Source organism: Humulus lupulus, chromosome 5 (genome assembly GCF_963169125.1).
Source record: "Humulus lupulus chromosome 5, drHumLupu1.1, whole genome shotgun sequence".
Classification (NCBI taxonomy): Eukaryota; Viridiplantae; Streptophyta; class Magnoliopsida; order Rosales; family Cannabaceae; genus Humulus; species Humulus lupulus.
The window spans coordinates 239,644,525-239,671,804 of NC_084797.1; the positions used below are offsets into that span (position 1 = coordinate 239,644,525).

At 34.3% G+C, this 27,280-nt stretch overlaps 2 protein-coding genes across 2 annotated transcripts; one reads left to right on the forward strand and one right to left on the reverse strand.

The window, feature by feature from the left end:
- Window positions 1-16,095: 16,095 nt before the first annotated feature.
- On the reverse strand, window positions 16,096-19,167 carry LOC133778524 (guard cell S-type anion channel SLAC1-like). The gene is made up of 3 exons (XM_062218482.1): window positions 18,485-19,167; window positions 17,124-17,929; window positions 16,096-16,826 (listed from the first exon to the last, which is right to left on the reverse strand). The coding sequence occupies exons 1-3, from the start codon at window positions 19,025-19,027 to the stop codon at window positions 16,460-16,462; spliced, it is 1,716 nt and encodes a 571-aa protein (XP_062074466.1). The 5' UTR covers window positions 19,028-19,167; the 3' UTR covers window positions 16,096-16,459.
- A 5,978-nt stretch (window positions 19,168-25,145) lies between these two features.
- On the forward strand, window positions 25,146-27,280 carry LOC133778525 (reticulon-like protein B3). The gene is made up of 5 exons (XM_062218483.1): window positions 25,146-25,583; window positions 26,128-26,308; window positions 26,387-26,528; window positions 26,633-26,702; window positions 26,814-27,280. Exons 1-5 carry the CDS (start codon window positions 25,373-25,375, stop codon window positions 26,972-26,974), a joined length of 765 nt encoding a protein of 254 aa, XP_062074467.1. The 5' UTR covers window positions 25,146-25,372; the 3' UTR covers window positions 26,975-27,280.

Consider the following 27,280-nt stretch of genomic DNA (forward strand, 5'->3'; position numbering starts at 1 on the left):
AAATCCTATTTATCTTGTAACAATGTTCGTTTTTAAATATACCATTCTAGTCCCACTCATTAATATTTATCAAATATATAAAATTAATATATGCATGCAATCAATCATGCATGACCACCCCTATTTTTTTTATATCTTTGTATAATGTATATTTTTAAAAAATTATTATAAATATATATAAATAAATATTGGACAATTTTTGTATAAGAGTTTCACTGTAAGCCCTATCGATGGAACTCTCAGTGTTTTCGACCTTTAAACAATTTTCGGCGCGATTTTTTTTATGACCGTGTATATTATAGTTATTTAGAGCATCGGCGCGATTTTCAGAAAATTTTGAATAATTTACAGTACTGAAAATTAGGTTTAAACATGTTGTTGTACGCGTGACTAATTTTTTTTATGCATGTGAAAAACAACATGTTTGAACCTAATTTTTGGTACTGTAAATTATTTGAAATTTTCTAAAAATTTGCAGGATGCTCTAAATAACTACAATATACACGATCATAAAAAAAAATCATGCCGAAAACTGTTCACGGGTCAAGAACATTGAAGAGTCCCACCGGTAGGACTTAAAGTGAAACCCTATAAGAGAAATCCCAAAAAAAATATATATTGGCCCACTCTAAAAATTGAGGAAAAATTATACATTTATATATTTTGTATATATAATAATACAATCTTTATTAAAAAAAATCATTTTGGTCTCCTTCATATTTTAGTTCTGACATTGTCATTGTATACAATAATTATAATGTATAAAGTATGTATTAATTATAATACATAAATGGTTGGAGTTTGGTATGATGCAAGCAATATTTACCACTATCATCTTGCCCAAGGAACATCCCAACCACATTCCACAATGTGAAGTGAAGAATGATGACACTGCAGTACTGAAGAAGAGTCCAATGTTGTTGAAAATTTTGAGCCTTTGAGTGTGAGAAACCAATAAATCCAAACTATGATTGTTGTCCTTTCCAATCTTTGATGGGTTTAGGTGTAAGGTGATCCTCATATTTTTTATTATTGTTTTTTTTTAGTTATGTCCATTTTTACTTCTTTTTTTTTGTGAGATTTTATATAAACTTATTATTTTGAGATATACTTTAAAACCTCAGTAAATTCTACTACTTTTTATGCTAGAATAACTACCAATAGCTATAAAAAGTTTTAGTCCTAATTTAAAAATAATTATAAATAAAAAATATCTTCCTATTATAATAAGTTATAATATTTATTGATTCCATTTTTAGAAAATATGCATTTATACATACTAAAAATAAGTTAGTAATAATTGTTTTAATGTTAAATATATTTATATATATGCTTTTTTATACGTACTAAAAATTAATGATAAAATTAATTATTAATTTAGATTTTTAAAATAATTTTCTGTATTTTTAACATTATATAAATATATATATTGTAGATATACATTTTCGTTTATCAATAATTATACATTAAATTTGACATGTTTTATCAACTATTATTCAATTTATATTTAAATTTATATATTTACAATATTTTATAAACATAATTCTATTAAGCTATAACATTTTCGTAACAATAAAATATGTTGGTACTATTCCTATAGAGAAGTTTTATTGTATCTCTATTCATGTGTTACACTAGTATATTTTAATTTGATATTTTTGCTTAGTTCATTTTCCACTTCAAAAATAATATATATATATTTATATGAAAATGTAGATTTGACTTCCTTTCTACCTAAAAAAAATAAAATAAAATAGTTTTCTTCTTCACGGGCAACCAAAAATTCCATGAACAAAATATAATGGACAGAATATGCACAACCAACTTTAGCAATAAATTTAGATTATTTTTTATTTCTATTTGAGAACTTTGTATTTTGAAATTAAAAAAGTAATTAAAGGATTTATTGGGAAACACATACATAAAGTTGAGACTTCATAGGTCTCAATGCATGCATGCTCACCTTTACGATTGTACTACTACTAATCTTTCTCATCATGCATATGTATAAATTTATAAAATAATTATTTTAATTTGACTATGAGAGAAAATGCAGTTTAATTGCTTAAACTCTTAGCAATAATTATTAGGAATCATTTAATGATGTTATTCTTGTTATTTATTGGATTTATAATTTTTTCTACCATGTATTTTGTCTTATTTTTTGTTTGGACTATGTATTTTAACAAATTATTTTTTTAACTCTATATTTTATAAAATTGTTGAAATAGGCTCCTAAACCTGATTTAGTCAAAAAAATTAGACTAAAATCACAAATAATTCCTCAAACTAACATTTCAAAACAGAAATACATTCATTCTGCCTAACAACTATGTTGTTATATTCAAATTTTTTTCTTCATCAAAATTGATTTAGGTGTCTACTTGAACCATTTTACAAAAAATTATTTATCAAAATACGGGATTTTTGCCGGCGCGTTTTTGCACTGGAAAAAATCACGTTTTGCGCTGGCAATTGCCCTTCGGGCATTCCCGACGCGTCGGCAAAATGTGACGGTGAACATTCGACGGTAATGACACTTTTGCCAATGCGAAAATCTTTTATCAACGCAAAACTGCGTCGGGAAAAATACGGATGCGCCGACGAAAAAATTTGCCACGAAATTGTGAAAAATACTTTTAGAAAGTTGTTGCTTTTGGTGGCGCAACATTGCGCCGGCAAAGGTGGATATCTTTAGCAACACTTTTTTGCGTCGTTAATAGTAGGTTTTTTAGTGGCGTGTTTTTGCACCAGTAAAGGTAGAGTCTTTTGCCGAAGTAATTTTGCGCCAGTAAAAATATTTTTTTATAATATTACTAATTTTATTTTCAATATATTAATATTAGTTAATACATTTTGATTTTAATATATTAATAATTATTTAATTTTTTAGTAATATTATTTAATTAGAAATAAAATAAAAATTAAGATTTTATAAATAGATAAAAAATATTTTATAACTATTAATGTTAATTATCTGTACTAAACATGAAAATATAATAGTTAGTAAATAAAAGAAACTCTTTCTCTAATTAATTAAAATTTAAATAAATAAAAAAATTCTACAAATGTGTACTGTGCTCCTCATCATCCCTGCCCCCGTGAGCATCATCATCACTTGGACCATCGTCCTCATCCAGATCCTCTTCTGGTAAGTTGACAGTAAAACCAGGAGCTAATACACTAACATGCTTCAATAAAGCACTAAGCAGTACATCTTGATGACGTTGACGACTCTCAAGTTTAGTTGTATACTTCTTTAGGTTCTTGTGACGCCCTGGTTACTTCAAGACCGTTACTGTGAGTTTTGAACCGTGCTTAACTCGCTAATCGAGTCATTTGGTTATAAACGTGCATCTAGGTGTTGATCAAAAGGAAATGATATATTTTATTTAAAACATAAAATTGTACATGGGTCCATAAAAACGTTTGCAATCCAAAATGGTCATTATAGTGTAAAAATTATAACCCGCCGACCTAAGCGGAAAAATATAGGGTTAACCCCTAGTTCCTCTGAGAAACACCTTGGTCGTGGTGGTCAAGCGGCTACATATGTACACATCGCCGCCTAAGCTCTCCTCTCAAGGCTGGGTGGGCTTTTCTTTCCTTTTACCTGCACCGCATAGAACCCGTGAGCCAAGGCTCAACAAGGAAACTCATTACTACATGTATATAATATCAAATGATGATCATGATAATCATATAGCGCTTATAGCCCTAAACAGATGAGTGAATATCACTTCAAGGTTCTGGTAACCATGTTGGGACGTGTAGCCCTAATCAAATGAGTGAGTTAACACGTGAGATTCTGATAATCATACTAGGAAGTGTAGCCCTAATCAGATTAGTGAATTAACACTTGATATTCTGATAATCATATTGGGGATTGTAGCCCTAATCAGATTAATGACTGATGAGTAAGTCACTAACATGGACTCTGCACCCTTAGCCATGTGACGATGCAGCTACCTGGGCATTCTGGCCCTGGCTCTAAATGACTTGCCATTAGGCTAGACAAGCACTTTTAGTTTTCATCGAACTTGAGGTCGGTCAGGCATTAATGCTTATGATGAGTAATTCAATGCTTATGTCGATTAGATCTAATCTTTTGGGCTTGTGTTGAACACATCAATGTCGTTCTTGACTCTTAAGCCAATACCATATGGCTCGTGCCGATTTCTGACTCATGGGTCAGTGCCACACACAAGTAAGAAAGATTTGCAAAGCATTTGATATGCAATCAATGTCCACATATACAGCACTCAACATGCCTCATGAACGACCCTTGAGAACGATCGATCATTTGACTCCTTAGCGGTCACCTAGTCATAACCAAATATATCTTCCATCAATGAAAATAAGCAATGAAAGGTTCTTGACCTAAACCTCACTGCCGAGACCTCGAATCGTACCCAAACAGTTAGTAGATTTGATCCCGAGCCTTAGGAATCGAAACCCTGAGCCAAAAACACTCAAAAGTGCCCAAAATAGGAATCTGGAAAAGCAGGATAGCGCTACAGTGCTGCCCCCCTAGCGCCCCAGCGCTACAAGCAGGATTGAATGCCCCTGGTTAGCGCTGTAGCGCAAATACCTGGGCGTTGTAGCGCTGCAATCGGGGTTTTCAGCCCTAGTTTTTCTCTCCTTCGACTTCTCCATTTCCAACCTTCATGAATTGATTCTAAACTTCACCCAAACTCACAAAATAACCCCAAAACCATATACACAAGTCCTAGGCATCATAACCCAAGCAATCATAGTCAAAACTCCCATCAATCCTTAATTATCCAACTCAAAAACCAAGCTGAAAACCAATTGAAAACAGAGTATAAAACCTGAGTTTTAATGGCTAGAAACTTACCTCAAGCTCAGTATGGGACCCTCTTCAATGGTGGAACACAACCCTAATCCCTCAAGACTCACTTTCCTAGTTTGATTCCTCAGAAGAAGCTCAAAAATCCAAAGAGAAAAAATGAATGGGAGAGAAGAAAACAATGCTCTGTTTTGCAAGTTCTACAACCTTCAATTGGTTCAAATATATCTTTAGGTGAAAAGACTATATTGCCCTTAGGCTTAAATAAAACCTTAAACAACCTCCAAGGGCAAAACAGTCATTTCCCACCTATCTCGTTAATCTTAATTAACGTTCTCCAATTCCCGTTATTTCCAATATTCTCAAATACCAATAAGTCATATCCCATTACTGTAACGCCCTAGTTACCCCAGAACAGTTACGGTGAACTAGAAATTTGACTCGCTACCCGAGTCCTTTGGTTATAAACGTGCATCTAAGTGTTATTAACAGGCTAAGGTGGAAAACCAATCAAAAGGAAATGATATATTTTATTTAATACATAAAACTGTTCATGGGCCCATCAAAACATTTACAAGTTATTTACAACTCAAAATGGTCATCACTGTTTCAAATTTACAAACCCGCCGACCTAAGTAGCAAAAATAGGGTAAACCCCCTAGTTCCTGTGAGAACTCTTTGGCTGTGGTGGTCAAGCGGCCGCATATGTACACATCACCACCTCAGCTCTCCACTCAAGGCTGGGTGAGCTTTTCTTTCCCTGTACCTGCACCACATAGCACCCACGATCCAAGGCCCAGCAAGAATACACAATATAGCATGATATAATATCAACAATGATCATAATAATCATTCAGGACTTTCAGTCCAAAATAGAGGAGTGACAATTGAAAAGTCACTAAGGTGGGTACAACTCCCTTTAGCCATGTAACAATAGGGTCACTGGTGTTTAACAAATAAGTGAACCTTTCACTAGCTTAAACAGGATAGGTGCATGATGACTAGTCACCAACATAACCTTCCTCGTGACCATAAAGTCATAACCATGGAACAATGTTCCCTAGCCATGTGACAAGCAGTCACCTAGGCCTTAGGCCCTGGCTCTGAGTAACTAGTCCTAGATTAGCCAAGCGCTTATAAGTTTCATCGGCCTTAGGGTCGGTCCAACATTAATGCCTTAGGGTCATTCAACGCTGATATCGATTAGATCTAATCTTCATTCGGCCCTGCGTTCAGGACGCTTATGCCGTTTCTGACTCTTAGGTCAGTGATACGCGACCAATGTCGTCCCTGACTAATCAGTGCCATGCACAAGTAAACAATATCCGTTAGCATTTAATATGCAATCAATGTCCACATTTATCAACCAACATGCCTCAACAACAATCATGCATGTCATATACACAGGGTGCAGTTTTCTTACCACGGGTTCGAGCGAGAAATATAATATGAACGACTCCTGAGAACGATCAACCTTTTGATTCCTTAGCGGTTACCTAATCACAACCAATTATAATCTCCATTAATGAAATTCAACAATGAAAGGGTCTTAACCAAAACCCCACTCTCGGGACCTCGAAACATGTCCACACGGTAAGTAGATTCGATCTCGGGCCTTAAGGATTGAAACCCCGAGCCAAAAACCCCTAAAAACACTCAAAACGGGATTCTGGAGGAACATAACAGCACTACAGCGCTGCTCCCTAGCGCCCCAGCGCTATACTCATAACCCCCAACTGCCCAGCAAACATCTTGTGGAGCGCTATAACGCCCTATGATGGGCGATGTAGCGCTACCTCCAGACTGATGCTCCCCTGAAACCTCATTCTTCGACTCCTTCAATTCTAACCCGATTCCAATGCTTCCAAACCTCATTTTTGGTGCCAAATGAACCCAAAACCATCCTCACATACCCCAAGCATCACAACCACAAGAACCCTAGCCAAAACTTCCAACAAAACTAATCATCCAAACTAGGAATCCCAACTGAAAACCAGAACTAAAACAGAGCAAACCAGAGATTTTAATGGCTAGAAACTTACCTCAAACTCAGATTATGATGCTCTTCAATGGTGGAACACACTCCCAAACTCCCAAGACTTACTTCCCAAGCTTGAATCCCCACGTTAGGCTAAAAAATCTCAAAGAAAAAAGGAAGAAAATAGGTACGGGAGAGACTTTAGAAGATGCTCTATTTTCACTACCTTTCTACAACCTTCAATGGCTTATATCTATCCTAGGGGGAAAAGACCAAAATACCCCTAGGTCAATTAAGGGTTTCTAAAGGCTCCCAAGGGCAAAATTGGTATTTTCCCACTTATCTTGTTAATCATAATTAACGCTCTCCAATTCCCGCTATTCTCAAACACCAATAATTCATAACCCGTTACCCTTTAATTCCCAGCAACGATCTAATCATTAAAATCACCCCGAGACTCATCCCGAGCCCCGAACTTAAACTTGTTATGAATAGACCGCTAATTAATATTCCAAGATCGTCTCATGCTTAATAGCTCGAACAAACCCACGTTATAATGTGGTCTCAACAATATATCACCGACATGCATACAAATATACAATTATGTCCTCAACGGGCCAAATTACCAAAACACTCATATAATGAAATGTGGACCCACATGCATGCATTTAACATTATATAATAATATAATTCACATAACACATGCATATTATCAATTAATGTCATAATTAAACAGTTATGGCCCTCCCGCCCTACTAATCCAGCCATTAAACTGCATTAGGGATTTCGGGGCATTACAACTACCCTTTAATTCTTGGTAATGTTCTAATCCTCAAATTACCACGAGACTCACCCCGAGCCCCGAAATCAACCTCGTTATGACCAAACCGCTAACTTGCACTCAAAGATCGTCTCATGCCGAATGGCTCAAACAAATCCACATTATAATGTGGCCTCATCAATAGTTCACCAACATGCATGAAAATCACAATTACACCATCAACAGGCTAAATTACCAAAATGCCCTTATCATGAAATGTGGACCCACATGCATGCATTTAACATCATATTATAATATAATTCACATAAACATGCATATAATCATTTAATGGCAAAATTAATCAATTATGGCTCTCCCGGCCTACTAATCCAACCATTAAACCTCATTAGGGATTTTGGGGAATTACAACTATCCCCTACTTACATAAATTTTTTCCTCAAATTTACCTGAACAACTCGGGATACTGATTCTGTAATGCCTCAAATTTCCTAATAAGGTTTAGGACCTTGATTAGGAGGCCGGGAGGACCATAATTGATTTATTATGTTATTAAATGATTATATGCATGTGTTAGGTGTATTAAATATGCATGTGAACCAATTTCTGATTAATTGGGTGATTTTCATATTTTGGCCATTTCGGGCATATTTGGCATATATATGGCATGTGTGTGGTGCTTCATTATTATTTGGTTATGCTAGAGTTACTCAGCACGAGACGATCCTAGGAGGTAAGTTAGTGGAAAAGTCACAACATGATTTATACTTGATTTGGAGTGAGTCAAGGGGTATTTAGCACATTACCGGGTTATTGGGTGTTTACCGAGATTTTCGGAAACTATATTAATGAATATTATTTAAGAGTAATGATAAGAAAAGTAGAAGGTTAACACGGGATTTTTATGTGGTTGGGGCGTTAATGAGCCTTAGTCCACGAATTAGTAGTGTTATCCCCATTTCCTGCATGGGCTCGGGGCCTTCGTCTAGGCCCATTGTCAGGGGCCATGTAAGCATGCGGACCCGGCCCAAGGCCTCTTGGTACGGAAAATGTCCGAGGGGAGGGGTATGGACGGGGGGTGCATGTCTAGGCCCATTTGAGGGGTCTGGCATGGCCCTCCGGGTTCCGTCCTCCGGGCCGGTCGTCCTGGTGATGTACAGATCATTTGGATCCCCCACGACCTACGCGTCCAGATCCTGGACCCTGGTACGGTCCGGGCCTGTGGTAAATGAAGAGGGACAAAGGTAAAAGGACCCGGATCACCTCATCCCCGGTTGGAGGGGTCAGGCGTCCTGGACCCTGAAGCAGCCCCACTCTGCGTGGGCGTTGTCCCCACTTTTCACCTGCAGAAAAGGCCACCTCGGGATTGCACACCGATGTTTCAGGTCTGTGCTGCCAAGTACTCTGACTGGTCTTGTCTCCTGAATCTGCCTTGTAACTCGAAATGTCCAGACCAAAAGCACCGTTTTGTCAGGCGAGATATAGCTCTTGAGTCAACTTCTTGGGCCTTAGCTGGTCTGGAATTCATGTATTTTATATCTTTTGTATTGGGCTTCCACCAGAAAGGCCAAGAATATCCATATCTCCGATGGGCCCGGGTCGTATCCCGGCCCAGACCCAGTGTTCCCATAAGCCTATAAATATAAGCTACAGAACACTGTAAAATGGATCTCTCTTCATCTGAGATACAGTAACCCTATAAAAATACAGAGAGAAACTCCATTGTAAAGGGTTTTTTAAGCTCTAATACTACAGACTCGTGGACTAAGGCTAGTTAACGCCCCAACCACGTAAAAACCTTGTGTTAATCTTCAGCTTTCATTACAATTATCCTTAAGTAACATTTATTAATATAGTTACCGAAAATCTCGGTTAACAAGTAGTATTAGAGCTTGGAAAGCCTTTTACAATGGAGTTTCTCTCTATATTTTGACAGAGTAACTGTATACTAGTTGAAGAGAGATCCCTTTTTCCACTGTTCTATAGCCTGTATTTATAGGCTTATGGGATTACTAGTTCTGGGCCGGGTATGACCCGGGCCCATCAGAGATATGGATCCTCTTGGCCTTTCAAGTGGGAGCCCAATATAAAAGATAAAACATACATGAACTCAAGACCAGTTAAGACCCAATAAGTTGGCCCAAGAGCTATATTTCGCCCGACAAAACGGTGCTTTTGGTCTGGATACTTCGAGTTACGAGGCGGATTCAGGGGACAAGACCAGTCAGAGTACTTGGCAGCGCAGATCTGAAACAACGACGTGCAATCCCGAGGTGGCATTTTCCGCAGGTGAAAAGTAGGGACAACGCCCATGCGGAGTGGGGCGGCTTCAGGGTCCTGGACGCTTGGTCCCACCAACCGGGGACGATGCGATCTGGGTTCGTTTACCTTTGTCCCTCTTCATTTACCACAGGCCCGGACCGTTACCAGGGTCCGGGACCAGGACGCGTATGTCGTGGGGGGTTCGAACTGTCTGCACGTCTCCCGGATGACCATACCGGACCTCCTTGTGGGCCCAGAAGTGCACCCAGGCTCGTTCCCCTCTTGGACATTCCCGTACCAAGAGGCCTTGGGCCGGGCCCACATGTTGAACAGCCCCTGACCACGGGTCTGGACGAATGTCACGGGTCCACGCAGGAAATGGGGATAACATTGGGTAATGGGAAAAATTATTAAAACATTGTTACCTTTATAATATTTTCGTAACCGTAAAGATATAGGTTATTATATCTTCAACAGACATATTACATTATGACTTTGTGAAATTCAATCTTAACTGTGTAATTCTCAATCTACATATTATTGGGTAATATTTGAAAGTTACAAATTTGAAACTGAGTTGTAACTCTAAAATATGTTACACTTGGACACACACTTATGTCCAATCTTATAACCCTCAATTTTATGTTATAAGGTATAACAAATCATATTTTGTCACATTATTTAATCTAATAATATAACAAATATTACAAAAAAAAAACTCAAAATAACATGAGAGCAAGCCTAAGAAACCAGCCAAGACAGGACACTAGATTGAAAGGGGCTCATTGGAAAAAGGAAACTTAGACCTTCATACATAATAAGATAAATCCTTAATTTTTTTTTCGTTTTCTTTATTTATTAATTTATTTTTACACGGTAGAGTAGCAAAAATTGGAGGTAAAACCCCAGGATTTTGACATTTTTATAGGTTTTTCTTAGAGAAAAAAAATGGGGGTAAACTCATATTAAAACTAAAATAAATGATAGAAGAAAAACTATTTGCTCTTCAGGTGACAGAAAAATAAAAAAAAAGTACATTGACAAATTGGCCAATTATTAATTTATTATAAACAACACAACATGAAAAATCTTTTCCCTTTTCTTTTATAAAAATCATACAAAAATAAAATAAAAGGAAGCATTCTCAAGATTTGGAAATCAGACATATCACAGAACAAGACAAAACTAGGTACTCTCCCTCCAAAAGAGAAAATCCCAAACTAAAGGTGTGAATAAATATAATAAGCATGCTAAAGGAACACCACCACATCTCACACTTTTTTTTTTTTTTTTAATTTTTAAATATATATATAAATAAAATATAGTCTACTAAGTTTAGTTTATTTTCCCATGTGATGTGGTTAATTAATACTTGCTTATTCGATTTGTCCTTTTATTATTTCCCACAAAATTACAATAAATGTCTTTATTTTTATGCATATATAAAAAATCAATGAAAATCACAGCTTTGGCATTATTTTTTGACCCAATTTCTTATTATAAAGTTTTGGTGACCAATCATTATTTTTGCTAGTCCTCTTTTTCTTAGCTTTGTTTATTTTAGATAACATAATATATAAGAGTCCCCATCTCCATACATACAAGTACTGATTGTGATCCAAAGTGTTTCACTAGATGTTAATTTGAACCCAAAAAGAAAAGTTGGTTATATAGTTTTAGATATACACACACATATATATATATATAATAATAATAATAATTACACAATAGGCATGATAATACTCATGGCATTTGTTTTGGAACATTTATATAATATAATGTTGAGTATAGAGCAGAGGGCCTACTATCTAAAAAAGTGGGTAAAGAGGAAGAACAGCCTTAGGCAATCCCATCCCAAGTTCATGATTTGAGATTATTGTTTTTGTGTAGCCAAACTATAAATTAGGGGTCCCAATGAGTGACATGAAAAAGTTTTGTTTTTAGATAATTGGGCTAACAATATCCAAGACAAACTTTTTTTTTCTTCCTTTTTTACGCAATGAATTCGTCATGTGCATAGGATTGGATTATAGCATATTGAGATTGAGATAAATTTAACAATATTCTATATTTGGTATAGTATTAAATTAAAAAAAGTATTATGTGAATTTTAAGAGTGTTGCTTATGTTAATGTATGGTACTCAATACCTTGAAGCCACATAAAGATGTATATTAAAATATAAAATTATTGTTAAATTATCCCACAAGCAAAACTATTTAATTCGCTGGAGGTTAGCCAATTGTTTTTTTAAAACAGAGTGAGAAAAAGAGTGTCAAAATGATATCATTGATAATAGGGTTTATATATTTTTAGACTCTGTGTATTGCATCATTATCTGTTTGGACTCTGTGTTTTGATAAATTATTTTTCGGATCCCGTATTTTGTAAAATAGTTCAAATAGGCCCCTAAACCTGATTTTAATGAACAAAATATAATATAACAACACAGTTATAGGCAGAATGACTGTATTTTTGTTATGAGTTGTTAGTTTGATGAATTATTTGTGATTTTAGTTCAAAAAACTTTGATCAAAATTGGGTCTAAGGGTCTATTTGAACTATTTTAGAAAACACAGGATCCAAAAAGTAATTTATCAAAACACAGGATCCAAACAGGTAATGAGTCAAAACACAAAGTCTAAAAAAGCATAAACCCTTGATAATATGCATAAATTCGAATACACGAGTTAATACAATGGGGATGGTTAGGCCACCAAATCACGTGATCCCTTTCAAGAGAGCTAGTTTTGCAATTTTTTTTTTGAAATCTTTTTTGCCATGTAATTAGTTTTTCTAATTTTTTTTCCAATCCTTTTTTTTTTGACTTTTTTTTCACCTCTTGGCCACTAGAGGACTTTTGTTTTGTTTTGTTTTTTTTAATTATTATTACTTTAGCTAAAAATCTAAGAGGTCTTACATAACAATAAATTATTTTTATTTTGAAGAGCTATAGAATTTTGGAGAAGATTTATTCCCTAAATCTACATTTTATATTAAGTTTAATAAAATGCAAAACTCAAATGATAAAAAAAAAACATAATAATGAAAATAAGTCACCGCTATATTTTTGTTCTTTTGTTTTGTTAGGGAGATAATGGGAATATCAAAGGCACCAAAAATCAGGTGACAATCATGGCTCATGGTTACTAAAATTAGAATATTTGAACTAAAGATAACAACATAGTTAACTTTTGTAATGATGAACGAATCCTCCACTAGCTAGGTTATGTGTTTATTTTTTATGGTCAAATCCATACATATAGTCGAATATACTAAACGACAAATCCAATTAATCACAATTATTCAAGACGAGATTCATTATTTTAAAAAGTAGTATTACTTTACCACATGTAATATTTAAATATATATAAAATTTTTGTAATGAGAACAACGAACACATATCATATTAAAAAACTAACGCGTAAGCTCGAGATGAAAATTCTATCGAGTTATGTAGGATTTTTTATTAAACCACATTTTCATTTGGGATAAATAATCATACCCAAATTGGATTATTTTGGGAAAAAACATGTCATGAGGATTAGTCATGCTAGTTCTTCTATTCCCATGTACGGAAGGGTCCAATAATAAATGATAGGACAAGAGAACTACCTTCTCAAATAACTTTGAGGGGCAACAATGACCTGTGAATGGTAACATATTTGATGCACTAGAACAATGTATGCACTCCAACAACCATGGTGAGATGACTCTTTTATTGATACGTATCTTAACAAGGACTTGTGTGATTGACTACCACTTTCTCTTAGGTCATTTCAAAGCTCTACTGTCATCTTAACATATTCAACTTACTTTTCTTTTTTTTTTTTGCATATTTAAAAAAAAAAAAAAAAAAACTTACCTTTTGTAAAGAAATATCACTTTGGGGCCTTGGTAATTTCTTAGTTCAAATTCTTGATGTGGATTTGGAATCTAAAGTGTTGGGCCAGAAAAAAAGAGGTTCTATTTGGGCTGTGGAAATTGGACCCAAATGCCTCTTATTTTTCAGCTTTCTAGTGGAAGGATACCCATGTCTAAAAATATTACAAAAATACTCATTTTTAACTTCACATTCTTGTTATGACCTGTTTTTGATTAATAGTAACTTATTTTCATTGTTTTTAATTCATTTAGAAGATGCAAATTCATGAGAATTTTTTTTATAAAAAACAAAATTTAGTGTTAAGATAGAAATGTTTTTCCTACTATGGACCATTTTTTATCATAAGGAATTTTTTTTATATGGATGGTATGTGCAAAAGTTCCAAGAATGTTTTTATGAAAACAAAAACAAAAAAGTTCCAAGAATGTAGAAAGCATTTGTGATACATGTATTATGGTATTTTTGCAATGAATGTCCAAATGTTAAGCTTGGGCCTTTTGAGCTGGTCTGTTTTCATTCTAGCCCAAAATACAGTATGGACCAAGACCTTCCTAAGCCCAACTTCTTGCTAGTCCAGAATAGTGTCTGATCACATGCTTTGGCATATTCTTGTTATGTTCTCTTTTCCAAAACAAGCATCAAGTGTCCAAACGAATCTAATATTCCATTCCAAATGCCCAAATTACAATGACGAAATTGCCCATCTAACATTACAACACACAACACAGCACCATGGCCCAGAAAGTGTTCCTGGTTGAAACCTCAGACTAAAGTAATAGAAGCCCTTTAATGGATTCTTCTTCAGCTATTTTTGAGCTTCACGGACACAGAATCTTATTGCTTCTGTATGAAATGAGGTAAACAATCATTACATTAGTCATTATTTCCTTATTACAATTTTCTTTTCAAGTGTCATATTCATGTTTGGTTAATGAGAAACCATCGGAAAATTTGTATTAAGAGTTTGGATTAAGATGACCAAATAGTACCATAACATACAGAAGCCTAAAACTAAAAGGCAAAAAAATGAATTAGGTAGAGAGATTAATGTAATGGATCAAACAAACCCATTTAGTATTCTATTCCAGGCATATGGATTATAACCTGATGCCTCTTGTTATTATTTTTTTAAATTTCTAAAAAAAAATGTTACAATTCTTCCAACACTGAAATTTTCAATTTTTTCTACTTTGTGGGTATGTATCAGAATACAGAAGAGCTTTTTCTCATTCCAAAAATCTCCCTACACCTATAATATGGAGTATATATATATATATATATATATATAGTAACTAAATACTTGAGCCTCTTGACTCTTGCCAGAGTTTCATTAAAGGACTTCTCTATGTATAGATTTTGGTACTCAGATTCCTGTGTCGTGGATTCTAGGAGAGGAGTTTCGCCTGAAGACGATGGACAGGGCTATGCAAAACGCATGTTCGATTGCAATGAATCTGACAAGGTTATTTGCTAATTAAAGTAAAATAATTCTTTGATTGTTTCTAGCAATTACTAAATAGTTGTCAGATATTTTCTAGTTGGTATTTTTCGAAACAACAGTACCCATGGTAGTTCAAATTTCTCATCTTTTCTGAGTTATTAAAACAAAACAATCATAATATTCAAATATACATTGCAGAACTCCTCAATGAAAAATGGCTCGGCTGTTCGTTGTACATGGAGTTTGACATACATAGTTGGAACTAGTTTTTTATTTGAATTTTCCAAAGTTCCAAAGTCGTAGGTTTCAGTTCAGATTCAATAATATGTTGAAAGGCCGGTGTTGTATACAATCATTGAAAAGGCCACCTTACCCTCATAGCTTCTTTAATCTTTTTCTTTCTACCATCTTGGCATGAAATTGATGGTCACACTTGGTTCACTGCAGAAATATACAAAGTACAGTCTTTGCTTCTCTCTCTCTCTCTATGTTTTTTTCTATAAAATAGAAGATCTGCAGCCATTTCATGTTCACAACATAAACATATAAAATCACGGTTAATAAGTTTAGTACATTAGACTTCTTCAAACTAATCTTCATCATTACAAAAAAATGTTAAGCCTTACACTGTAATAATATTAATGTGACAGTTGCAAATATAACTGCCATATATATATATATATATAGTTAGGGGTGTTAATTTGTGTTCATAGGCCGTGTCGATGCCCCCTGTATTATAAGAAAATGTTGAACCCAAACTCGACCTATTTATTAATCGTGTTGAAAACTAAAACCCAAACTTGATCTGTTTATAAACAGCTTGACTCAACAAAACCTGTGTAACCAATTTATTAAACGTGTTTATATAAATATCGTGTTAAATTTGAGTCAATTTATCTACCAATTAACCTATTTATGACACACTTAACACATTTAACATGTTTAATATAAACAAATTAGCATATTTCCAAATTATGCGCCTATTTTAAATACAAAAATATGGTAAATAAAAATGTGTAATTTTAAATAGGTCATTAACAAGTCAGTTTCGTGTTAAACATGTTAACCAAAACCTGACATATTTATTAAACAGGTTAGACGGGTGAACCCAAAAATGAGCCAAACCTATTTAAAGTAAACCCAAACCCATCAACTTCGTGCGGGTTTCGAGTCGTGTTATCGTGTCTGATCCATTTTGCCGCTCTTATAACTAGCAATTCCTTAAGATTGTTTTCACAAATTTATAATTTTATTTGGTATATGAGATCAAATAAGAGAGTGTGTGGACTTGTTTCTTCTGAGAGCTTATTTCATCTGGTTGTTTTGAGGAACTGCAGTGTCTGCTTCACAATCCTTGTTCCGTGAGTTGTGTTTGGTGAGAGCATGTTTTGTCCAGCGTTTGATATCATAAGCTTTTTTGAAGGGTTTCTTGTCCTTGTTAATTCTTTTGTTTGTTATTGCAATTGCCAAGTCATTTGGGAACAATGTGCGCCAAACGAAGGCGTGAAGAAGAGTGGAAACAAGTAACACCGAAACCATTGCTGATGACATGAAAGAAAGGGTTATGGCGAGGCCCTTGCTTGGAATCGAAGGTACCTCTTCTGCATACTTGATGGAAACCACTGAGGCAGTTGTCATCGGAAAGGTGTAAGACCACCATGCCACTGAAAACCTGCAAATGTGAAGCAACAATTATCTCTTTGTTCCCATCAAAACAACTATGCTCGTATAGGCCAAGTAGACAAATAACTTAGAACTAACTCCAGGACAAAGTGAGTGTTTAGTCACTTTTTGAGCAAATGGTGCTTAATAAGTAAAAGCTACATAGTTTGAGTTGGGCTAATTCTCAGGTTATGCAATTTTTCTGTTGAGTTAGAGATGAATTAGATAGTGCTAAAACTAACAGTAACTGATACATAAATCATTGATTAGTGAGAGTTTCATATGAGAAGTAAGGCTTAATTATTACCTAAACCCTGTGAAGAAGTTGATTCGTACAACTAGTGAAAAGTAGAGAAACAGAGCTATGAAAAGACAGGTCCTGGAACACCCATCGAACTCTCCATAGATGGTTCGCCAAGCAAGACTGGCAGCCGAGGGAGCGGCTATAAACATAGAATAAACTGGGTGTAGCTCCTTGGGCAAAGCCTCACTTGTTGGCAACCTCTGATATAAAGTGACAAACACCACAAGATAATGAGCAAAACCAACTGCCCACAAGAACTTGGCAGGCTCATTCCACCCCACCTTGGAAGCTAGTACAGCTCCAACGAAGTTTCCCACTACAGATAAATGAGTTGAGGGGTTCACAACCTTGCATAGCCTTCTCTTGCCCCCTGAAAGCCACTGGCCATAGATTTTTATCTCAAGAAAGAAGTAAGGCCCCATGAAAGCGCACCAAACGGCAGGGTGAAGTGTTTTAGGGGATAACATTGGTGGGACACTGATGGCTAAGAACATGCATACCACCCATGGAGCAAAAAAGAAGTTTACTCGAACCGGGTGGAAGTATTCTCTTTTGACAGCTTCGAAGTAGAATATGCATTTGAGAATGTAAGTGAAAGAGACTGAGACCAGAACAGCTAGAGCTAAGAGCCAAATGGCAAGGTTTATGAAAGGGCTTATGTGGAGAAATTTGATTGCAGGGCTTGCTGCCAAGGCTTTCCATAAAACAGCTTGGCTACTTAGGCCTAAACATATACCATAACACCCAATTGGAAATCGAAGTAGAAATGGCCATTTTTCGTCTTTGGGCAGAAGAATGTCCTCATGATCCTGACAAACACAAATACAAGCATTGAATTGTTAATTTATTGACTTTTCTTGTGTTTTCTCATGCTTATAACTACCAACTACTTCTTTTCTTTTCTTTCAGTGAGTTTTTTTTTTTTTGCCCAACTAAAAAAGGATTCAGGTGGTGCTAATTTCGTCACCATACCCTTCCACTTTTTAGGCAATTTCAAATACCATCAACTTATTTTAGGGGTTTCAAGTGGATCTTATCATGGATTCCCATCCAGGAAGGATGGACCACACATGAAAGACTCAGATACATTAACAATAAATGCTGGGGACTCAAACTTCTAATCCAACAAAAAAGAGTATCTACAAAACAAGTCCCTACCACTCACTACACCACATGGTTGATAATTTTCTCTTAATAAGTTGCTAAATACAATTACAATAACTCAATTTTCAACTAGTCATTGACAAGTAAAACATTTTGATCACCACGTATCACTTAACATGGTCCTAATATACAAACTATAATTAACTACTTTATAATATGATATGTCTATTTTTGGTGTATACTAATATTATTAATATTACCTTGACTTGGTCGAGCTCAGGTCCTCTAAGCGCAGCAAAGTATCTCCCAACAGGAACACTTTCATTAACAGACTCATCATTCTCTTCAACTGAGCCTTCTATCTTATGAGACTGATCAACCTCTCTCTGGTCTTTCCTCAATGGCAACAAAGAGTTCTGCTTATGAAGAGTGGATTTAGTTTTGAACATGCTAAAGTCTCCCTTTCTTCCTTCGAGTCCAATCCTAGTCATTGAATCAAAACCTCCAAAGCTCCTTCCACTTCTGGGAAGTGATGACCTCATCTTCTCATCTTTAGCCTTAGATAATTCTTTGTTAAGCACAGCAAAACCAGTCTCAAGTGAAACTTGTCTACTAAAACTAATCCTAGGATTTCTCTTCATATCTCTAACTCGAATTGGCCTATTTACACGCCTATTATTCTCAGCTGCTCTCTCAACCGTACTAGAAGTTATCTCCTCTTCTTTTACTTCAGGCAAAACTTCATGAACATCAACATAGTGAGTTTGATGAGAACTCGAAGCTGGGGTTGGCCTTTTGTCCATTGTTTTTTCTTCTTCACTAAGGCCTCATGTAAAATGAAACAATATATTGATGAGTTTTTACATATACAAAGATTTATGTATGATATTTGATTGGATTGCATGTTTGTTCGTCCGTGTCTTAGGCATCACAAAAAGTGTGAAAACTACGTACTAAATCACAAAAAGTTCTTAATTGATTAGGTTGTTGGTTGGTTGGTTTAATGATATTGTGGCAAGTGACACGCCAGTACTTTCTTCTTGAGAAAAAAGATGACTCCAACTACCATGCATTAGAACAATGAATGCACTCCAACTACCATGGTGAGATGACTCTTTTATTGATACGTATCTTAACAAGGACTTGTGATTCACTACCACTTTCTCTAGCTCATTTCAAAGCTCTACTGTCATCTTAACATATTCAACTTACTTTTTTTTGCAAATTTTCTAAAAAAAAACTTACTTTTTACAAAGAAATGTAATGAACAAGTTTTGAAATTGTTTTATATAAAAATATCACTTTGGGGCCTTGGTAATTTCTTATTTCAAATTTTTGATGTGGGTTTGTAATCTAAAGTGTTGGGCCAGAAAAAAAGAGGTTCTATTTGGGCTGTGGAAATTGGACCCAAATGCCTCTTGTTTTTCAGCTTTCTAGTGGAAGGATACCCATGTCTAAAAATATTACAAAAATACTCATTTTTTAACTTAACATTTTTGTTATAACCTGTATTTGATTGATAGTAACTTATTTGTTTTTTTTTTTAATTCATTTAGAAGATGAAAATTCATGAGAAATTTTTTTATAAAAAACAAAATTTAGTGTTAAGATAGAAAGAAATATGTTTCCTACTATGGACCATTTTTTATCATAAGGAGTTTTGTTTTATATGGATGGTATGTGTAAAAGTTCCAAGAGTGTTTTTATAGAAACAAAAACAAAAAATTTCCAAGAATGTAGAAAGCATTTGTGATACATATATTAAGGCATTTTTGCAATGAAAGCCCAAATGTTTAAGCTTGGGCCTTTTGAGCTGGTCTGTTTTCATTCTAGCCCAAAATACAGTATGGACCAAGACCTTCCTAAGCCCAAATTCCTTCTAGTCCAGAATAGTATCTGATCACATGCTTTGGCATATTCTTGTTATGTTCTCTTTTCCAAAACAAGCATCAAGTGTCCAAACGAATCTAATATTCCAAATGCCCAAATTACAATGACGAAATTGCCCATCAAACATTACAACACACAACACAGCACCATGACCCAGAAAGTGTTCCTGGTTGAAACCTCAGACTAAAGTAATAGAAGCCCTTTAATGGATTCTTCTTCAGCTATTTTTGAGCTTCACAAACACATAATCTTATTGCTTCTGTATGAAATGAGGTAAACAATCATTTCATTAGTCATTATATCCTTGTTACATTTTTCTTTTCAAGTGTTATATTCATGTTTGGTTGATGAGAAACCATCGGAAAATTTGTATTAAGAGTTTGGATTAAGATGACCAAATAGTACTAAAAGGCAAAAAAAAAAAAAGAATTAGGTAGAGAGATTAATGTAATGGATCAATCAAACAGGCATTTTGTAAATGTTATAGATAAACCCAGTTATTATTCTATTCCAGGCATATTGATTATAACCTGACCTTTTTTATTTATTTTTATAATTTCTAAAAAAAAATGTTATAATTCTTATTCTACTTTCTGGGTATGTATCAGAATACAGAAGAGCTTTTTCTAATTCCAAAAATCTCCTCACACCTATAATATGGAGTATAGTAACTAAATACTTGATCCTCTTTACTCTTGAATGATTTAATATGTATTAAAGTAAATCTCAAGGAAAGTTATAGAACTTTACTACATTTCTTGTACTTTAATCTCAAGCCAAAATGGTCCAATCCCATCAGTACATTAAGGCCATATTTCTAAGCAATACCACACTAAATTTTTCATCATGATCAACACCAAAAAAAAAAAACTGATGTGATCAACCAAACTTTGATGGGATTTGATCTTCAAATCACAATTCCTTTCTCTTAAATCAGTGAAAATGAACCCATCTTTTCCAAACCAAAATTCTCCTTCATTTCTCAACACCCCTTATTATTAGAGTACTCTCTTTCTTCCATTGAAGCAAAAGAAGTACTTCTAAGATGAAAGAAAGATCAGAGTGAGGGACCTGATAGCACGTGCCTTTCCTCAAATCCCACCTGCATATTCTTCTTGTCTTCTACTTTTTATATTCACCATAATTTTTACTCTGCATCATCTTCTTCTTCTTGTTCTTCTCATCTTCATCATAATGATATATTATGGTACTGATATGATATATGTTTATAGGGAGTGATGTTTGTAAAAATCAGAATGTATGTTGTTATGTATTGTATGATATGGTTTAGTTTGACGCATCTAAACTTTCAATAATTAATAACTGTCCGATCAATACAACCATCGAAACAAAATCCCTACCTTTATATGCACTTTCTTTTTGACTGTTTTTCTTCAAACTAACTGGCAGCATGTTATAGACTCAGCATTTTAACTTCAAAAATATTGTGTGTCATATAAAAATGATCTTTCTCCAATTCCAATGTATATAATTCATGTCTTTACAGTTAAAGACAACAAGGTTCTTATGGGGCAGTGTTGCCCTATTGGTCCCTTCTTCTTTGGGGCTTTTCTCTTTGTTAACTACACTTTTTTCAATAGTGCTTCTCTGTTAAAGAAAAGCAGTACATATGTAGGGTCCTTTGTCTGTAACTACTACTGTTCTTGGAATGAGCATTAAACACACTAATTAATCAAGCCATTATTGCTCTTGATGCCTTTTAACCTCAAGTTTTTGTCTTGACAAATCAAGTTTGTAGCTTTCTTTTTAGAAGAACTTTAGGTAAATTGTTCTCTTATAACAATATATATATATATATTTATGAGAATTTTCTTAGTGGGGTTTCACTTTAAGTACTACCGGTGGGGTTCTCAATGTTCTCGACCTGTGAACAGTTTTCAGCGCGATTTGTTTTTATGATCGTGTATATTGTAGCTATTTAGAGCGCGTGGAAAACAACACGTTTGAACCTAGTTTTCGGTACTGTAAACTATTCGGAATTTTCTGAAAATTTGCAAAATGCTTTAAATAGCTTAATATACACGGTCATAAAAAAAAATCGCACTTAAAACTATTCACGGGTCGAGAACACTGAGAGCCCTACCAGTAGGACTTAAAGTGAAATAGTTATAAAAGAATTGTCCTACATATATATATATATGTATGTATATATATTGCTCAAAAGTAAACAGTAGTGGGGTTCACATAATTGGTGTCTTCCATATTCTTGAAAAGCTTTCATTATTGTTATTATTATTATTATTACTTCTAGAGGATTCAGAATTTGTTTATGGAGGATTTTTTTTTTCTTAGAAATATATCAAGTTAGAAGGTGAAATAATATTTAATTGTGTGGAGAAACCTTACTACTCTCCTATTTGCTTAAATACCAACTTATTTCATTCTAGTTTTATAAATATCTAAGTATTTCTATGTATTTGATAAATCAATGTAAAAACATGTTGATTATTGTGGTTTATAAAATTATTTTTATTTTTTAATGTATTAAATATCTTATATAATAAAAATAAAAATATTTTGTTAATATAAGATTGATTTAATTGTATATTTTTGTACTAATTTATTAAATACAAAGTAATATTTTGATATTTATTAAATGTAACTAGTGCGAGTGCGAGGGAAACAAACAAAAAAAATGTTTTTAAAAAAAGTTTAGATCTAATTTTTAGGAGTAATGATATGTGCACCCAAAATATGCACTCAAACATTACACAAAGTGACGTGTCACTACTTTTTAAAACAATGAGTCCCAGTTTTAATAAATGTGATTGGCTAGAATAAACTGCCACATCACCGTGTGTAATGTTTGAGTGTATATTTTGGGTGCATATATCATTGCTCAATTTTTAGTTCATACAATTGCTTCTTTTAATATTAGTTAGGTTTAGGAGTTACGATGTTAAAAAAACAACACACACTGCACTATGTGGTTTTAAGAAAATTGCTAAGGGGTACTACTGGTGCCCAACACTACAAGTAAGTGACATATCGCTATTGGTGCAATCCAATATCGAGTTCCACGTATTTGAATTTAATAAGTATTATAGGATATCGCTAACCAATTATGGAGTGTCACCTCATGTAGTATTGGACATCTTAAAATGTCAAATAGTAACACTCTAGTTTTAAGCTCTTTGTAGTGCAGTGTAAGTTATATTTTTCTTAAATTGTGCGGTAATTGTGGTTTAAAATGCACCACACCACATCGCATTATTAGAAGAACATTAACTTTTTATATGTTTTTCCTTTTCTCGAAGGTTAGAGCTTTTAGTGTTAAAGCTTGTTTAACTTTTTGTTTAATGCTATTAATATTATGTGTTTCTTGTTTAGTAAGTTATAATTGTAAGAAATAGTAATTAGCCTATAAAGGTACTCTTTCAACTTTCATTTTTGTTTTAATTTTTAGTTTGACTCACTTTCATTAGTTTATTCTCTGTATTGTATCCACTAAACAAGATAGCGAATAAACCAATGAAACTAAAAAAATAAATTAAAAAAAACAAAAAAAAACTCTGATTTTTTTTTTTTATCTTTCAAAAATTGATTCTCTTGTCTGTAACAAATGTCTACATATTACCATTCTAGAAATAGAAAACTTGTAGTTTTTTGCTGTATTGTCTCTATAGTCAATGTTGGTGACTTGGTACAAATGTTTTCTTCTTATGTCACCTTGTCTTTGAAAGCTTTATTTTCTGCTTATATATATACATTTTAGTATTATGTTATTTGGAGCAAAGTTTAAAAACATGAATATGTATATTTTGTTTAATTGTTTTCCTGAATGTTCTACTTGAATTTTGTTGAATTATACATATGGTTAGTTGTTGAATTATATATATATAAAAATTGTATTCAAGGGGCTTAAAATAGCCTATTGGTGGGACTCTTATGTATTTACGACGTGTGAATAGTTTTCAATATGATTTTTTTTTATGATGGTGTATTTTGTACTTATTTAGAGTATTCTGTAAATTTTTAGAAAATTCCAAATAGTTTACAGTGCCAAAAAACTAGGTTTAAACATATTTTTTACGCACATAAAAATTAGTCATGAGTGCAATAACTTGTTTTAAACTTAGTTTTTGACGCCGTAAATTATTTGGAATTTTCTGTAAATTTACAGATGCTCTAAATAATTACAAAATACACGATCATATAAAATTACACCGAAAACTATTACGGATCAAGAATACACAATAAGTCCATCAGTGGGACTCTTTTTGAACCCGCTATAGTAGAATCTCCTGCTCATATACTGGATAAATATAATTTGAAAAATATCTCAAATTATATATGCAATCTAGTCAAAATAAAATAACATAAAAAATTGAATTAAAAACACCTAAAATTAGGTTAATGGTTTTTAGTACATGACCATTAGTTTAAGAGATTGGGTATCTGTACATAATAGTATTTTATATTATAGGTAATGCTAAATATAGTGATAAACTTTTGTCTTTATTGATAATAATAATTCTTTAGATTCCATTAATTTTAGATTATCATCTTGTAAAATCTTTTAATTGAATCACATCATTATTTTAAAATAATTCAATTCTATTCTATTCAGCCCATCGTTTTCATAATTTTCTTAAGAGCTAAGATTTTTTTTTTTCCTCCTTAATTTAATATGCCAATGCCACGTCACCAATGATCGGTTGGTCGTTTACCAGCCACTGAAAGATCGTTCCCTATGTCCACGTGTCATTAAACGACACACCCAATTATGTCACTCGTTCTCATTTTGCATGTTTTGGACTGCGACTTCTCTTCCCTCACCCGCCCAGGCATTTAAGAAAAATCACCGCCGCTCCTCTTCGTCGCGACACGTGGATAACGTTAACGGTACGTAACGGAATCAAATGGTCAACGTCGAAAAAGGTCGACAATCTAACGGCCGTTCATCCTCAAAGTTATTACTAAGAAGAATGATACTGTGTACTGGCTATCATTTCATACCCAATCCCCGACAGTTCTACCTGCTCACTCTTTTCGGGTTTCGCGTTTTGGGTTTTGCTCCAAACCCATTGGTTCGGATCCGAAGCACCAACGAAGTTCAACGGCTCAGATTAAATCTAATGTCCTCACCATTTCTTCAACTATATATAAACTCTTGAGAGACCTGCTTTCGAAAATAGAAGAAAAAGGAGAGTGAGTTCGAGATACTTCGATTTGTTTTTGTTCGATTCGAATTTGGATTTGCGGGTTTCGAATAGGGTTCGGGAATTTCTGTTGCGATGGGGGAAGGTGAGCACCAGAAGGAGGAGCATCATCACGAGGAATCGTTGATGGAGAAGATTGCTGATAAGATCCACGGCCACGATTCGTCTTCATCGTCAGATTCGGATAACGAGAAGAGCAATGATTCGTCATCTTCCTTGAAATCCAAGGTTTACAGGCTCTTTGGGAGAGAAAGGCCTGTCTACCATGTCTTCGGCGGTGGAAAACGTATGGGATCTATCCTTCACTTTTGCTTTATTTTTCAAAATTTTCAAATTTTTACAATTTTTTATTTGCTCCGTTTTATCGTGCTCCATGAATATTGGGTTGTTTTTTTCTTCTTTCGATTAGGGTGATAATTATTATTTTCTTGGGTTAAATTGCATTTGATTTTGGTTATTATTTGAAATTGTAGATTTAGAATCAGTAATATTAAATCTTATATATTGATAATTCTCTGCATTATGATCGTTTTGGTAAATTCGGATCTGGATCTAGATCTGACTATTTTTTCTAAATTTTTTTTGTTACTAATTGATTTGGATTAGAGGTGATTTTTTGTAAATAAGATAACCCATGAGTAGATAGCTTAAGCGATTGCAATTGTGCGTTGTCAAATAAATAGTTACATTTAAACGAGTACCGACACTTTTTATGTAAGGGAAAAATTAGTCCTTTATGCGATTTAATTAGTGAAGCTGCAGTTTTGTTTGGTCTTCACTGTAATACATGTATTTATTTAAATTAATTATTCTTCTTTTTGGGTTTCCAGCGGCTGATGTTTTCTTGTGGAGGAACAAAAAGGTATCTGCAGGAGTGCTTGGAGTTGCGACGGTCATGTGGGTTTTGTTTGAATTGATCGAATACCACCTACTCACTCTTATTTGTCATGTGTTGATACTCGCTTTGGCCTTGTTGTTCTTGTGGTCCAACGCCTCCACCTTCATCCACAAGTAATAAAATTTGCTTTAGTTTTTATTACTTTCAGCTACGTTCCCCAGTTCCTTTGACACCAATTTTGTTCTGTGTAGGACTTCACCCCACATTCCAAAGCTCAGCATCCCAGAGGAGCATGTTCTTCAGGTTGCCGACGCTCTTAGAATCGAGATCAATGGAGTTCTTTCTGTTCTTCACAGTATCGCATCCGGGCGTGATCCCAAGAAGTTTCTTTCAGTATGTTGATTGTTCTTTTAGTTTGTTTTACTGTCGATAATGGCTCAACTCTGATGATGGTTTTGATTTGAGACATACCTTATTGTTTATTTGTGATCCATTAGGTGATTGCTGGCTTGTGGGTTCTGTCTATGGTGGGAAATTGTTGCAACTTCTTGACCTTGTTTTACATAGGTAATGAAATTTAAATCCAAAATAAATAGTCTTTTGCTTCCAAATTTGAGCATTATCTAGTCCATGTAGTAATGTGGCATGATTTTTTTTTTTTTTGTGTGTGTAACACAGCTTTTGTCTTGCTTCATACTGTGCCCGTACTCTATGAGAAATTTGATGACAAAGTTGATGCATTTGCTGAGAAGGCTATTATCGAGTTCAAGAAGCAGTATGCAGTGTTTGATGCAAAGGTGTTGAGTAAAATTCCTAGGGGACCATTGAAGAGAGATTGAAGAGGTGGTGGGGGTGAGTGGACTTGATTGATGACACATCTTCTCTTTTCTGACATATATATTTACTGCGTAGCTTTTATAATACCTAGTGCTGTGAAGAATTTTATCCTTGCTTGGCTAGAATCCTCATTCTTCTCTTTCTCCTCTTATCTTTTTCTTTTATTTTTTTCCATTTAGAGTCGTTGGGTTCTCAATGTGAATGGATGTTTCTATGGGATTTTGTTTAAGATGTTCTTCCTTCGTATATGACAAGTTGGATGGTATTTGTGCTACGACTTGGTATAAAAATGGATGATAATTATAGCA

Coding starts and splice junctions, on each gene's coding strand:
- LOC133778524 (XM_062218482.1), bottom strand. CDS start 19,027: ATGGACAAAAGGCCAACCCCAGCTTCGAGTTCTCATCAAACTCACTAT. Junction 17,930..18,484: donor CTGAGCTCGACCAAGTCAAG/GTAATATTAATA, acceptor TGTGTTTGTCAG/GATCATGAGGACATTCTTCT. Junction 16,827..17,123: donor AACTTCTTCACAGGGTTTAG/GTAATAATTAAG, acceptor TCACATTTGCAG/GTTTTCAGTGGCATGGTGGT.
- LOC133778525 (XM_062218483.1), top strand. CDS start 25,373: ATGGGGGAAGGTGAGCACCAGAAGGAGGAGCATCATCACGAGGAATCG. Junction 25,584..26,127: donor TGTCTTCGGCGGTGGAAAAC/GTATGGGATCTA, acceptor TTGGGTTTCCAG/CGGCTGATGTTTTCTTGTGG. Junction 26,703..26,813: donor CTTGACCTTGTTTTACATAG/GTAATGAAATTT, acceptor TGTGTAACACAG/CTTTTGTCTTGCTTCATACT.